The 15,739-nt window shown below is 34.5% G+C and overlaps 1 protein-coding gene, 1 long non-coding RNA gene and 1 other non-coding gene across 3 annotated transcripts; 1 reads left to right on the top strand and 2 right to left on the bottom strand.

The window, feature by feature from the left end:
• Nucleotides 1-1,063: 1,063 nt before the first annotated feature.
• On the top strand, nt 1,064-1,153 carry LOC115958661. Its single transcript, XR_004084587.1, has one exon. It is a non-coding gene; the product is annotated as a small nucleolar RNA SNORD96 family (small nucleolar RNA).
• Nucleotides 1,154-6,916: 5,763 nt separating this feature from the next.
• Nucleotides 6,917-9,244, bottom strand: LOC115955525. Its single transcript, XR_004084153.1, has 3 exons — nt 9,024-9,244; nt 8,297-8,383; nt 6,917-7,255 (listed from the first exon to the last, which is right to left on the bottom strand). It is a non-coding gene; the product is annotated as an uncharacterized LOC115955525 (long non-coding RNA).
• A 1,521-nt stretch (nt 9,245-10,765) lies between these two features.
• LOC115957490 (multiprotein-bridging factor 1a) lies at nt 10,766-13,958 on the bottom strand. Its single transcript, XM_031075741.1, has 4 exons — nt 13,718-13,958; nt 13,287-13,370; nt 11,191-11,273; nt 10,766-11,109 (listed from the first exon to the last, which is right to left on the bottom strand). Exons 1-4 carry the CDS (start codon nt 13,857-13,859, stop codon nt 10,990-10,992), a joined length of 429 nt encoding a protein of 142 aa, XP_030931601.1. The 5' UTR covers nt 13,860-13,958; the 3' UTR covers nt 10,766-10,989.
• Nucleotides 13,959-15,739: the final 1,781 nt, after the last annotated feature.

Here is a 15,739-nt window from a genome sequence, read left to right as displayed (position 1 = left end):
GTTTAACTAATGTTGTTTGTAATTTTTTGAAATACGCGTGAATGAAAAAATGTGTAAAAAAAAATGTATAATATTGTTTAAAAACTGAAAATACGTTGTTTACCTATTCTACCTAACAGGCCATAGTTTTCAAAAAGTACTGCACCAGATCTTGAAAATAATGAGACACTTCATTTCATGAAACTGACCCCCCATGGGGATCTTCTACGGCTGACGATCTTGAACCGTCACACACCTCCTACACGGAGGTACCATTCTACTCTATAAAGCCGAGAAAGATAGAAAGATTCGGCCCGGTTGAGGTAAATACTAAATACGATATGGGCTAAGGCTCACTTAAATCTCTGATTTCTTTTTTTGCTTTATTGGGCTTTCGAAGGTGACTTCTTATGGGCTAAGGCCGACATACAATTCCTATGTGAACCTCTCTAGGGTTTTAACTTTTGGTATTAGGTTACAACATTAACCATCGTTTCACTTTTCCGCCGCATTAGCTAAAGGTTTTCTAGAGCTGCGCAACATGTCTCTATATATATAGTCTGGTTGTTCATGAAGGTGTACTCCTTGTGTAGTTTTAACCATAGGGATTTCCTGGGTATCTTTAGTTTTCAAAACATGTTGATCTACCATGTGGATGGGGAATTCTGATCTGATCTGGGTCAGAATTCATACCCATGGAGTTTTTGTTCAGGTCTTTCTTCCTTGCTCTGATGGGGCGTGTCATGATGTTTGCATATTTTTTTTGTTCGTATCAATATGTGTTTGTGTGTGGACTTCTTTTCGTGACAGGGGATTTTAGATCAGATCCCTTACTTGATAGGAGCAAACTTTGTTTAGTGTTTGCAAATTCCTAAGTTAATGTCACATATAAATGCTTGTTGACGTTGATGGTCCTCCTCCTTCATTGGTGGAGCTCCTCCGTCGACGAGTGGTCTCATATTCCATTGCCTTGTGGAGCAGCGTTGCTGCCTTTACCCCTTGGGACTGGCCATGAGACATACATTTCTATCACTATCTATGATCTTGTTTTTGTTTTTGGTTTTATTGTAGTTGAATTTGAATATCGCCAATGATGATATCATAAATCAAATTACCATCTTTCGGGACTGAATGGCTTAATCAGCCTTGCTGTTATTCTGCAATTCTGAGGCGTTATTTTACTTGAAAAATATAATCTTTGTGAATAACTGATGTTTTATTCCGTGTTGTTTTGGCTGATTGGAATGTAATTGGCTGTAAATTTTTTTACTAAACTTTTTAATTTTTTGATTTTTTTTGGTTTATAATGATTAATTTTTGTTGTTAGTAATACTGTGACAGGGGATTTTTACTAGAAATCCCTTACTTGAATGGGACAAACTTAAATATGTCTGCAAATTCCTAAGTTAACGTCACATAAAAATGCTTGTTGATGTTGATGGTCTTCCCTCGGGAGCTCCTCCATTGACTGGTGGTCTCATATTCCATTGCCTTGTGGAGCGGCGTTGCTGCTTTTACCTCTTGGGACTGGCCATGAGACATACATTTCTGTAACAACATTATGTTCTGATTTTATCTTGTGTGTATTGTATTTGTTTGCATATTGAGTAAAAGACTGAATGAGCATTCTTTTGTCATTGTCTTATTATGTAGAGTTACAATCTTAGCAAATAATAGATGTGGTGGAAGGCATTTGGTTTTGACTCTGTTTTGCTACCGATTTTATTACACGCATCTTTGGCATGTGAAAAATTTAATGTCATTTTTATTTAGCAAATGCAATGATTTTTATTTTTATAAATGTTATATGTTTTTCTGTCCTGTAAAACGAAAGCTTGCAATTTTTTCGCATTTGATTTTTTTTTTTTTTTTTTGCTAAACGACCTGAAGAGGAAGCAAATTGAGGCTTTAGTATATATGAATTTGGGGCTTCTTGGCGTTGAACCGTATTTGTAGGATACCTAAAGACTTCAACATTGTTTCAACGTACAACTGAAATGGTTCGATATATGAATTCTTTAGTGGGAAAATTTTCATAACATTAGTAAGCATTATTTAGATACCAAATGTCTCTAATCTTTGGTAAAGATAATACGGATTTCCTATATAAAATAAAAGACCAGTCATGAGGATTTGAGGGTGTAGTTGTTGAAGTCAAACTTCTAAGCTTGAATTTAAAAGATCTGCAATGGTAGAGTTCTATAAACCAGCTCGTTTCTGGCTTTTAAGAATGAGAAAAGACTAATCTATGAAAAACAGGAAGGGAATTAATGCTAACACCATGGCAACAATGAGAAGAGTTGGGGATCTTAGACTTTTACCTAAATGGTCTAACGGTTGAGCTGAGCTGCCCCTGCAAATTGGAACCACCATCCTCCATCAAAATTTACCTATAATTTTCAATTAAAGAAAGAACCTCATATAAAATCGCTTGTACTGCTTGCTACATACTCTTGTACCATTCCTTATACAACCATAAAATTTAGTATTTTTCTTTACAAACGAACAGGCTTTCAAGTTCCGAGATAGTGAAATGAAAACTACATGTGTGTAGAAATCCAAATGGGCCAAATCATGATATAACATAAAAAATCACAACAAACCCAAATCATCAAATAGCTACAAAACCAATATAGCACCATCCAACTTCATTGAAAACCCGAATCATCAAATAACATAAAAAATGAAACCAAATCATCAAGTGATAATATCACAACACAATTATCAATCTTAAAAACCTCAACAGCAAATCATCCCACAGTGGCTCCACTTGATTCTATTCTATGTAGCTCAAGTTGTTGAAGATTGAGGCTCTGTATGAGGCGTAAATTGTTTTACAACTCTTAATGGGCATAAATCATTTTATTCCTTATGAGGGGCTATTTTATTGTTAGGGAAATTATTTTAGTTTGACAACCGTTCCAAATACTTGAAAATGGGGAAATTTTTCAAAAAATATTTTCAACCGAAATAAACGCAACCTAAGTGTCAAAGACTTTGTTGGCAAACTGTAACTTAAGGAAATGACTTGGATCACAATTTGCTTACACATACGGTTGGTGTGGTGTATTTTAAGGATGGTATAAATGATATTCAACGCCTTTGGTAATCCAAACTTTAAAGAGAAGAGTAAGAGTTGTGATTGGGATGATTAACACAAAGTGCATTGGAAATTTGGAAGTTTTAAGTTGAGTCACCAGTGAATGATTTGAAAACAATATGAAAATAATTGGCCATGTTCCATTAGTTTAAAGAATATTAACTTAAGATTTTAATTTGATATCTTATGTATTGAGGGTCATCTTACATGCCATTCATTCAAAACCATATCTTACTTAATGCCAAAATAATTATAAAAAAAAAATTATGTTGTTCCAAAAGGACCAAAACTACAAATTGTTTATCTCAAGCCATATATTTATCATCACCCTCCAAATAAAAATAAAAATAAAGCCATATATTTATCATGAAAAAATAATCCCTAGAGTAAAATGTGTTTGCAACACAAATCTCTAGAAGTGATTATAGAATAAAGTCAATGGGTGCTGTTAACGGGTGTTGTACAGCATCCGTTAATGCGATAAAATTTAAAATAAATTATTCACGTTTTTTTAGAGATGTGGAAAAACTGAATATGTATTAATTGTGTGTCAGTTTGGATGGAGAAAGTTAAATCATTTTATGATAAAACACAACTGAAAAGTAAAATTTTGTCAATTTCCTATTCAGATAGAATTTGTGATAGATCATAAATGAACTACAGCTGATTCATTAATAGGTGCTGGCCGGCACCTATTAACAAAGTACAAAGTGAATTAGCAAATTAAAAACATCTGCTATGGGTTCTAGATTCTAGTTATATAAACTAAAACGTTTTTACCTTATAAAGAATAATTATCCTTTTTTATCTTGTAAAGAATAATTATCATAAAATGAACGTGATAAGTACAAATTATATTTTATTTATTTTAAAAATTAAAAGAAAAAGTGCAAACAGCAAACTAAAGCACTCGTATATGATGTTTCAGGAACTCCACATCAGCAACTAGTTGGTGTTTCTAAACCCAATAAGAAATTCACACTTGTCTAAAAATAACATAACAGCACACCTTACCTTATACACCTGAAAAGACAAATATGCCCCTGAAAAATTTCAAACCCCCGCCTAAACACCATCTTTCCCTAGCAAAATCAAAACTCTCTTTCTCCTTCTCTGCTCTCTCTCTCTCTCCAAACCACCATCTGCTCTCTTTCTTTCTCTCAAGTCCAAAGCTCCATAGCCACTGCTTAGCATCACCGCCGGAAAAATTTTCAAACACTTGCCCTCTCTTGCTTTTCCCCTTTTTGCAAAATCAAAATTTTCATCTCTTTCTCCCTTCGTTTCTCTCTACACCTCCATGGCTCCATCTTTTCTCTCTCAACTCCAAACCTTGACAGCTGCTGCCTAGCATCGCCACCGGAGATAGAGATACACTGCCAATCATCACCAGTTCCGACAAGACCGACCTTTGTCTTGTCGGAAAACGCCTAAAACTGTGTCTTTCTCGGTGTTTCCAACCACTAACACCGGAAGTTTTCTCACCACTTCTAACACCAGACGTTGTAGGAAGGTTTTATTCTTCTCTTTTTGAATTTATTTTCTGAAATTTTATGTTTACATGTGTCTTGTTTTGTTTTGTTTTTTATTTATGTTTTATAAATTGACATATACATTCATATCTAGAAAGGAAACTTCTACTGTTTTATAAAATGCTTCAGTGAGAATATTGATTAGATGATGCATTTATATATTATAGCACAATTACTAGTAGTATTTGGAGTTAAAGCACTAACGAAGAAAAAAAAAATCCCCAAAGAATGGTGATTAGATGATGCATAGGAATCAAAATAGCCAAAGCCTGGGAGACTAGCAATTCCGGATTATCTAAGTTTAAGTAGTTTCTGGATTAATAAAAACCATTTGTGATTAGTGTCTATCCATACCAATTTTATATGTACATTTCACTATCTATCTATCCACACATACACTCACATTTCACCAACATTACAAATCTGTCCTGCAAGAATTCATAATTCTTATATTAGAAATTGTTATCAACAAGATTTTGGTGTGCATCCTGCATGGATACTGTTAGACCAATTAATTCAGTCACTACTTTCCAAGAAAGAAACCTAATCTGACTTGAGTAATAAGCTCACCCAACTGGTGCAGTGACTTGCATTATTTGCTTTTTCATAGTTGGAATTTTCACAATTTGTTTCATTCTTTGTAATAATATTTTTTCATGGTGCAGGGATGGATGTGATGCTTTTGTTCCATTGTTTTTGCTGAAGGAATTGATTTTGATAAATAGCTTCTTCCTAAGAGTCTCCTCTAAGGTATTCAATCTATCTTTTTGTCCTTTTCTTAGTTTAAGTCTTTGGTTGAGTTATTATGAAAAATTATGATGTTTTGATAATTGGTGTAAAGCTCACTTTAGTGTGTGTTTGTTTGTGGCTGAGGAATAGCGGGTGGCTGGCAACAATTTTTTTTTTTTTTTATGACTTTATGGTGGTTAATGTTATGTTGTTCATTCAATATATTTTTTTTCATAATTAGGTTCGACTAGTCATGGACTTTTCAAAAAATGCTTTTGTTGCAATTGGGGACAATGATAAAAGGGAAAATTTTGAAAATGTAACTTTGGTGAATGTGATGAATTTAAAATTGGAATGCAAGTGAGGTAAGAAGAAGAAGCATATAACTCTTTTAAATTGTATGCTTTAAAAAGGGGATTTAGCATTCGAAAAGCGGTTAAACGAGAGTATAATGATGTTATTAGGCAATGAGAATTTGTGTGTTCAAACAAGGTTATAAAGTACCATAATTTAGATGTAAGATGGGTTGTTGTGCTAGGATCCAGTTTGATGTAAAAAAATGATATTTGGAGTGTTTCACACTATAATGACACACAATCATGAATTTGCAACTCTGGAAGAAAGATGTAACTTGAGATCGGAAGGTGCTACTTGCTCATGGGAATATAATTAGCATAATGGTTAGCTCAAGTATAAAAGCAACAAAGTCTTACTTTTTATCAAAAGAACTTGGTGGTGCAAATAATGTTGGGTTCTCATTTTTTTTCCCCCTAATATTGTTCTCTCTTTTTTGTAGGGCCCTGCAAAAAATTCTGGACGAAAAGCTCTTTTGGATAGTATTTTGGACATTATACCGCACAGCTAATGGACAACATTTTTGGATAGCATAGCTGAAAATTTGGACAAGTGATTGCATAGCCAAACACTAATTATTGTTGTCATTTTGGAAAACTTTTGTAACTAATGAAGTTACTCAAACATGATAGATTTTGTGTATGTTTGAGTAGACTAATTATATGCAAATGTTGAAAGTTTTTAATGTAATAGTACATTTTATTTTTTTATATTAGTTTCAAATTGGTGGTGGAATTGCAATGCTAGATTGTTGCAGGTGCTATATTGTTCAATGTTATATTGGGATGAATGATAGCACTCATGAAGAGTTTCAGTTAAGGGGATGATATAGTGAATGACAATATTTTCGTGCTAGAATATTTCTTTTTTGTTATTTTGATGATATAGTGAATGGCAGGTGCAAGACCTTTTTTTTTTTTCTTTTTTTTTTTTCTAAAAAAAAAAAAATTTACAAGTGGTGAAGGGGATTTGTTTTATTTTTTAGGGGAGAATTGTACAATGCTACAAGCTGCTCATTTTTTACTCAAGTCTTACAATAGTTGAGTTCACAAGTGAGAATGATTGCCCCATTATCATCAAGCCAAGGAAAAAATGAATTACAACTATTCATTTCTACTTTTTTTTTTTTTTTTAATCAATGTATGTGTTCACTTTTTTCTTTCTTAAAGTTGCAGAAAGATATCTTGGACACGTGACCAAATCACCCATTATATATATAAATTTTTTTTTTTTTTACAATAAACCAATCTTTATTAAAAATAACAAAATTGAAATTGTACAACCTAGAGCATCCTTAATGATCACATATATCATACAATCAAGTAAGGCCACAATTTACAAAACCATTCCAAATGTTAAGAAAGCCCCACTTAGCAAGCTCATGAGCTACTTGATTTACATCTCTCCTAACCCAAATGAAACTTGGTCAATCTCATTTGCTAAGTCCAGCACATCTTCAAGTATAGTCCTTAGGCTATTGCTTATGTGTGGTTGCTCCAGTACTGCTATATGCTATTGAAATTTATTTTTTGACAGCCATTATAAACAAGCAATCTTAGACGATCTGCAAAACCAATTCAAGGTTGGTTAGTTGGTCGCTTTACTCTAATACTAAAGCAAATTAAAGTAAAATTTAATGGAAAAGACACACCCACAAACAATAGACAATATTGAATCTAGTTACTAGTTGGCAGATTTTTGCTTTGAAAATTTCAGATTTTTTATTTCAAGCAAAGTAACCAAATTAAAGTTGAAGACTTCATATATTAAAAAAATAAAAAATAAATAAAAAACTTTTTTAAGAATAACCACAAAAGAAAGCTACTCTTCATTTGTTAATGCATTCCAATGCTGCTCACAAGCAACTAGAGACCACCCCTTAAAAAGAGGACATAGCATATACAAAAAGGATCCTATCAAAATGAATAATTAGCAAGAGAACATCTAATTTGATTATTTCCCAACATTCAATGAATCCATTCTAATGATTGTGGTACAAAGTTACATGAAAACATAAAAATTATTGACAGACTCTATTGCTTCAATCGTATCATCACCAAGGCAGGTGCACAAAGTAAGAATCAAAATGCTAAATCAAGTAATCATGCATGAGTTCCTGTAAATTGATAAAAGCAATAAAGTGCAGCAGCTGGACAAAAACAAGAAATCATGCCATTCAAAATAGTTCAAAACACACCTAGCAGTAGTAAAACATCAATACAACTATAGCATCTATAAAACTTACAATACCAAAACAACTACAACGGTCTACAACTTACCCAAAAAAAAAAACTAGGGTCTATACAAAAGGAGCTCAGGTCTTATAGATAACCACAAAGAGTACAATAGACCAACACCTTTCTATGTTAGTATACAAAGTGTAATGAGTCTTACCATTTGGACCAACAAAGGCGGACTTCCCTCTTTAAGATTAATCACGCCAAAGGCACACAGTCATGGTAGCAAATAAAAAAATTTCAAACCTTCTTGTGTTCATTATATAAATTTCAATCCATACACTGATCAACAGAAACTATGTATTTGACATGAGGACAACAGATACAATTATATATGTATAAATGTAAACCAAAGAAGTGCAATAGACTTGAAGAGAAGACTGAGTGAATCTCGTAGAGGTCTAACGTTAGAGACAGGGTGTTCAAGAGGCAGCTCACACAATATGATTTAGTAACTGAAATAAGCAACATACAAAATAAAATCAACAAGGTTCCATAACAGAAACTAGTGCCATAATGCAAACTAAAAGAAACAGGGTATATAAAGCCAATGATAAACATGACCGATGTTGATATAATCCAAAGGTATCTAATGAAATATACCAAATTCCTCTTTATTTATTGATAAGGCAATATAAACTATGTGCAAGTAACAAAGTACACTGCTAACAATATATACACATTACCTGCAAGGAACTATCAATATTAATCTAGGCAGCTCAATCCCAAGTAAGTTTATAGACATTGATAATAAAATAGGGATACAAACTAAACCAAAATACCAAACCACATCAAACCTGTCTCTTCACTAAACAAAACACCCATATCTTACACCAAACCATAACACCAAACCCCGTCAAACCCATCTCTTTCCTAAACAAAAACACTCAAATCTCACACCACAACATATCTTACAAGGGTCTATCTTTCAATTGAGTCTTGGTTATAAAAAGTAGGCCCCTTGTAAGGTGAGATTATGAAGCCAAATCAATCATCATAAAAAGATTGACCCTTGTAATTTCGAGAAGAAGAAAAAACATACAAATAAGATGTGAAAAATACAGAAAATAAACAGAAAATGAGAGACAAGAAAACCTTCTTGCAACTTTAGGTGTTGGAAGTGGGGAAAAAGCCTCCGTCGTCGGGGTTGGAAGCAACGAGAAGAAGATACGATTTTGGGGTTTTCCGAAGAGACAAAGGTCGGTCTCGTTGGAATTGGTGACGTTTGGCAGCGCAGCTCCGGCGGCGATGCTAAGTAGTGATTGTGGAGCTTTGGAGTTGAGAGAAAGAAAGAACGAGAGAGCAGATGGAGGTGCGGTGAGAGAGAGCAGCAGGGATGGAGAGAGACTTTTGATTTTGCTGAAGGGGAAAAAGGTGTTTAGGCGGGGTTTGAAAATTTTCAGGGGCATATTGGTCTTTTCAGGTGTATAAGGTATGGTATATTGACATGTTATTTTTAAACAGGTGTCATTTTCTTATTGAACGTAGAAACACCAACTAAGTGCTGATGTGGAGTTCCTAAAACATCATATACTTTCTCGCTGTTAACGGGTGTTGTACAGCATCCGTTAATGCGATAAAATTTAAAATAAATTATTCACGTTTTTTTAGAGATGTGGAAAAACTGAATATGTATTAATTGTGTGTCAGTTTGGATGGAGAAAGTTAAATCATTTTATGATAAAACACAACTGAAAAGTAAAATTTTGTCAATTTCCTATTCAGATAGAATTTGTGATAGATCATAAATGAACTACAGCTGATTCATTAATAGGTGCTGGCCGGCACCTATTAACAAAGTACAAAGTGAATTAGCAAATTAAAAACATCTGCTATGGGTTCTAGATTCTAGTTATATAAACTAAAACGTTTTTACCTTATAAAGAATAATTATCCTTTTTTATCTTGTAAAGAATAATTATCATAAAATAAACGTAATAAGTACAAATTATATTTTATTTATTTTAAAAATTAAAAGAAAAAGTGCAAACAGCAAACTAAAGTACTCTATTCGGTTTGTTTTCTGTTGACCATATTTAAAATAAATTAACAAAAATTGGCTGTACTAACCACTAAACACCAAAAAATGCAGAAAAAATATTTTTTTGTTGAAACAAGGGGTCCCTCTTTTATACAGTTCGCGAGCATAATCTCTTTTACACTCTTTTGGACCTAAAAGATGCTATTTTGCGAACATCATGGTGACTTAAGAAATCAAAGTACATGTAAAAAAGTAAATAAGAAATGCTATTGGCTAAATAGAAATTAAGGATAAATTTTTACATAGAGAAAGTTTAGCTATAAAATTAGTTATAATTTTAAACTACAACTTTAATCAATATCTTTTTATTAAATGTAAATTTTAACAAATCCATCATTGAATTACATCTTTTTCTTATATTTTTCATGTTTTTAAAATTTCTAGAAAATTAAAGATCAATAACTATATCATTAATAAATTGTTTAAATTATAAGTTTTTATAGTTTAAAATTATGCATAACATATAATCTTATAGATTATATAATAAATAATATCCAATTAGCACAAAATTTAACGTGCACTAAGAACATGTAATCCAACTATTAAATTTCGAAATTTGTAATATATAATAATGTTAATTGATATTGAATAAAGTTGTAATTTAAGCTACAGCTAATTTTGTAACTTAAGTTTGTCTTAATATAAATTAATCCATGACCAATGACGAGCGTACAAAGGAAATTAATCATGGAAGTCCATTTGCAAAAGTAGAGAAATTGGGTTATGTAAATTATTTTATAAAACCATGCATTTTCTTAGGCATTTGTTGAGCCTTGAGAGCACAAGGCCAAGGATATATTGTAGACAGTGAACACACAAATCTTTATTATTTTCAAACTGCGAGCTGAACCCGTCACAGGTCATCGTTCCAACAAGTCATCTTACATAGAGATACGATTAGTTCGTGGACACAGCCACTATTTGACTACGGACGATTTTAGCTAGCTACACATCAAGGCACAACATCATTCAACATAAACGAGCACCAAGATTTCCTTCTTTTGTTTACAAGGCTTCTTTTTATTTCTTTCCACGCAGTTTCGCTCCAAGGGCCCTCTCCAGCTTAGTGATGATCTGTTGGTTGGGAATAGCCTTACCAGATTCATACTCCTGGATGATTTGAGGCTTCTCATTGATCATCTACAGACAAATAATGCTTTGTCATTAAGCAGGTCAATATAGTGGAGAGAAAGAGAGTGAGAGAGGGAGGGAGAGAGTTACTTGAGCAAGCTGAGCCTGGGTAAGCTTCTTGTCCATTCGTGCTTGCATAATAGCTTTCTTTAGCTCAGTTGGTACACGTTCATCTGCACTCAAAATTCAGATGAGAATAAAATTATATTAGAATATACATGGGCAAACACTACTAAGCGAAGGCAACAATACTCCCAAACCAATAATTGAACTCTGGACAAAATAAATGAAGAGAGTGGAGAGTTGTCCTAGGAGTTACAGTCGTAAGAAGTAAAACAGATTAGTCAAGCACAAAAACATATCATGTCCTCCTCAGACCACTACATCATACTCCCTTTCTTTAGGTTATAAAATTGCTAGCTCATATATCAGGAGGAACTTATGCCATAAATAAGCAAATATCTGAAAAGAAAGCACAGGATGCAAAGTGTCGGTCTTATTCAACTTAGAGGCCAACTGCATCCGAAGGATCAACATCTCAATGGAAACAAATTTAATAGAATCGCTAGTGCAGAATGTAATTAAACAATAGTGCAGTGTGTAATTCCACCCTAACATGCTAGAAGACCTTTCAACTACTATCATTGCATTTCTTCATCTCAAGCTGGGATCTGGCACCATTACATTCTCAATCTACACTCCTATCATCTAGCACCCCTTGCATCCACAAACTATGTTCTTCCATCTCGAGCACCAGCTGATGCACGGACACTATCATGTCATCAAATCCATATATGCACCATAACAATTACCCATCAAGTTTAGGAATTCACAATTCCCCTCAGACATGCAGCACACCACCCTTTTGAGCAACTTGATCCGCTCTCATATAACTTCCTACCTCTTTACAACTATTTTATCTGAAAACCATTTCAGACTATGCCCCTAAGGCCCAATCATTATACTCCCAAAGACACCACAAAGGCAGTAAACCTAGCATAGACTATCGTCTATCTACAGAAAATCATATTAACTCCTCCAAGGTTAAAAATGATTCAACAAAATTTACATATTACAAGAATCAAGCATAGGAACTCATATTGTGATTCAGTCACAAGCGAGAGAAAGATTTGGTGCAACACCAGGTAATGATGTATTTGAAAGTGCATCTGCATTGTATTCAAACTTATCCCAAAAAAATAATCTGCATTTTATTCAGGAAAAGACAAGTGATAAAGAACCTTGAGTATTTACTTCTGTATCAACCATGAAGAGAAAATCACCATCACCTTGAAAGTCTTACTAAAGTTAAGTGGTTGCAATTTTCAAGACATACTGAACTGCTACATCCCAGCTAGGGATAGATGAAGAACAATATTTCAGATGATGGGTGAAAGTTTAAGAACAAACCTCAAAATAAGCATAAAAAAGATGATGAAAACCTTGAGAGTAAAAATGATGAATAATAGAAGACAGGAAAAATTAATTGTAATTGACATTTTGGTTGTACAACTGATGACGATGGCATTTATAATAAAAAATCTCACATGGTATTGATCCAAAGGACATGATACGTTCAGCTTTACTTTTGGCCACTTGTTCATATCCAACTCCATAGAGTCCATGTGATTTCCTTAGTTCTTCTATAATACAATTATTCAATCCATCGAACAATTTAAAGAACAAGGATACAACAAACAAAAGACAAAATAAAGTTTCCGCAAAAACAACCCAATATATAAAAGAGTTTCATACATATTCTAATGGAAAGAACAAGAAGCTGGACACAACCCGAAACCATTTAGCATGGGTACTTGAAGGTTTCATGTACAATAAAACAAAGCTCAAACGCTACCAAATCAACAATTGCCCTCTATATATATATATTCCAAATATTACAATCGATAAGTTACATATGCACCACATTTATGAAAAAAAGTAAGTCTAGAGGTCATTGGCAAAATTGCCCCATACGTATCGCAGGAAAATGTGATTAAACCAGTTCATAAACACATATACCATGAATAAAACCAAAAATTTCAGTGCATTTGGAAACAAAAGCATTATGCAATAAAGATTAAAGAAGGAAAGATTCTTAAAAAATCATACTTAAAAGAATTAAGACTTAATGCATATAATTCCATCACACCCATCAAATGAAAAATCTGAAATAGAAATATACTTACGAGCAAGGTTCTCCGTTTCCTCATCGAGCTTCCTTGTATTTAAAGTAGTGCTGCTTGAAGCAGCTTTATTTGTCCCAGCAGTAGCTGCACCAATATATAAATTCTTAAATTAACTTTTACCGTCTAAAATCTTAAACCTATCGTCAACAACTTAAAAGCACCAATTGATAAATCACAGCCATAATTATTCTACACATAATCAAACAACCTAAACCTAAAAAAAAAAATAAAATAAAATAAAAGACAACGTAGAATTAAACAAAAAGATAATCTAACTTATGAGAAACTCATTCCACATAGATACAATCTAAGAATTATCATTAAACAGGTCCACCTCTGTTAATTTATTCAAACCCATTTGTTTATAATAAAAATCGATTTTTTTTTTCGATTTATGAGGGTAAAAAAGAAAAAAAGAGGAAAAAGCGGACCTTTTTTAAGGGTTTCGATCTCGGCGCCGGAGCGGCGAGCGGCGTTGACGGCTTTCTCGTCCTTCTTGGCGGCGGCGTTGGGGGCTTTCTTGCGGATCACAACTGGCTCCCAGTCCTGTGAGATTGGTCCGACTCCTGACATTTTTGCTTCTCTCTGTCTTAGCTTTTGGGTTCGGTTGTGCTTGTGTTGTGTTGTGCTGTGCTGTGCTGTGCTGGTTAGGGCTTTCGTGAAAGGATGAGGATGATTGATAATTATATATATATACGATCAGCTTGAGCCGCACGCTCTCCCTTTTTCAACTGGATCTGGATCTGGACCTGGACCTGGACCTGGACCTCGCATCCGGTTCACATGCATGTTCGGGTTCGGGTCTTTGTTTTTAATTACCCAAAAATTATACATTAGAGCATCCACATATCATACAGAAAAAACACATAAAAATGCAAAATAATTAATAATAAATTTTTATTTTTTTATTTATTTTACTTTTTTTTTTTTTTTTTTAAGAAACCAAACTCCAAGTCTGGGCATTTATTGGAAAATAGAAAAACCAAAATACAAAGTATCAATGAACATAAAAAGTAGCCAAGGGTGCGATGTCAGGTGGTAAGTCTTCCATCCAAGCCTGAAACACATCACCATATTTGGCTTTTTTAGCTAAAGCATCTGCTACCCTATTACAAGACCTTTTAACATGCTTGAACTCAACTGTGAAAAGACTAGAGGCTAGCACTAAAATGTCATCATTAAGGTTGCCGTATGGGGCCTCACATACTTCACCGTGGCTTAAAGCTTGGATCACTGTCAACGAGTCTCCTTCAACAATGATATCGTGAATACCAACTTCATATGCGAACTTCACCGCTCTTCTGCATGACATTGCTTCAACCTCCGGCACTGAGTTAGGGAGAGGGATACGCTCTAACATGGCTGCTATCACTTCTCCACTTCTATCACGGATGATCACGCCAACACCAACCGAGTTGGAATTGTTGAATACCACGCTGTCGAAATTTGCTTTGAATTGTTGAGAACTCAGAGGGCACCATGATTACGTGGAGTTAGCCGTGGAGTTGCTAGTGGTTTGGACTTCTTATGCATCGAGGTAATCTTGCAGAAACTTTGCAACTTGAGGGCTAACCATATTCAATGGAGGAGATGGGAGTCCGATCCTCAGTTTGTTTCACCACTGCCAAAGACTCCACGCCATACATATGAACAACTCAGTTTTGTTATCCTTTGTAACCTGCAAAAATCTAGATAGAAGGTCAGTAAAATCAATCGGTGGGGAGGAGATGGCTTGGCTAAACCAACCATGCTCCCTCCACACCTGTTCCACCTCAGGGCAGTCCAGCACCATATGCAGTGGGTCTTCAGCCACTACCTTGCAAACTGGGCACAGATTCACATCAACAATGTGCCGCCTGGTGAGATTATCCATTGTGGCCAAGGCTCTGTTGCAAGCTCTCCAAGCAAATACCTTTACCTTGTTTGGAACTTGTAGCTTCCAAAGGCCTCTCCAAAATTGCTTCTGGGGGTTTGGGTTAGAGCTACTAGCATTATTGACCAAAGCTGAATTAGCCAACATTCTATAAGCACTTCGGGTTGTAAAGACACCTGTTGGCATATGGGACCATATTAGACGATCTAGAGGGAGTCTAGCACTAAGGGGGATGCTGAGAATCAACTTTGCATCAAGTGGCGTGAATAATTGCTGGACTTGATCCACCCTCTAAGTGGTTGACTCGGGATCAATGAGGGTGCAAACTTTAGCATCAGGTGGGAGAGAAAGGGGGGGATCATCATTGTTTTGCACACTTGATTAGGCAGCCACTTATCCTCCCTTATACAAACAGATTGGCCATTCCCAACCCGCCAAACCATGCCTTTTCTCACCACATCTCTAGCACTAAGGATGCTCTTCCAAGCGTATGACCCCACCTTGCATTCATTGGCTTCAAGAATAAAGCAATTAAGGAAAAAACTCACTTTAAACACTTTACAACAAAGGGAATCTAGGT

Source organism: Quercus lobata, chromosome 8 (genome assembly GCF_001633185.2).
Source record: "Quercus lobata isolate SW786 chromosome 8, ValleyOak3.0 Primary Assembly, whole genome shotgun sequence".
In the NCBI taxonomy this organism is placed as follows: Eukaryota; Viridiplantae; Streptophyta; class Magnoliopsida; order Fagales; family Fagaceae; genus Quercus; species Quercus lobata.
Note: the sequence above shows the minus strand (reverse complement) of the source record. Positions and strands in the feature narration are given on the sequence as shown.

What these genes read in the sequence shown, in the direction of transcription:
- LOC115957490 (XM_031075741.1), bottom strand. Translation starts at nt 13,859, where the DNA reads ATGTCAGGAGTCGGACCAATCTCACAGGACTGGGAGCCAGTTGTGATC. An exon ending in GGAAACGGAGAACCTTGCTC is followed by an intron (nt 11,274 to 13,286) that starts GTAAGTATATTT and finishes TTTTGAGTGCAG; the next exon opens with ATGAACGTGTACCAACTGAG. An exon ending in CCCAGGCTCAGCTTGCTCAA is followed by an intron (nt 11,110 to 11,190) that starts GTAACTCTCTCC and finishes ATTTGTCTGTAG; the next exon opens with ATGATCAATGAGAAGCCTCA.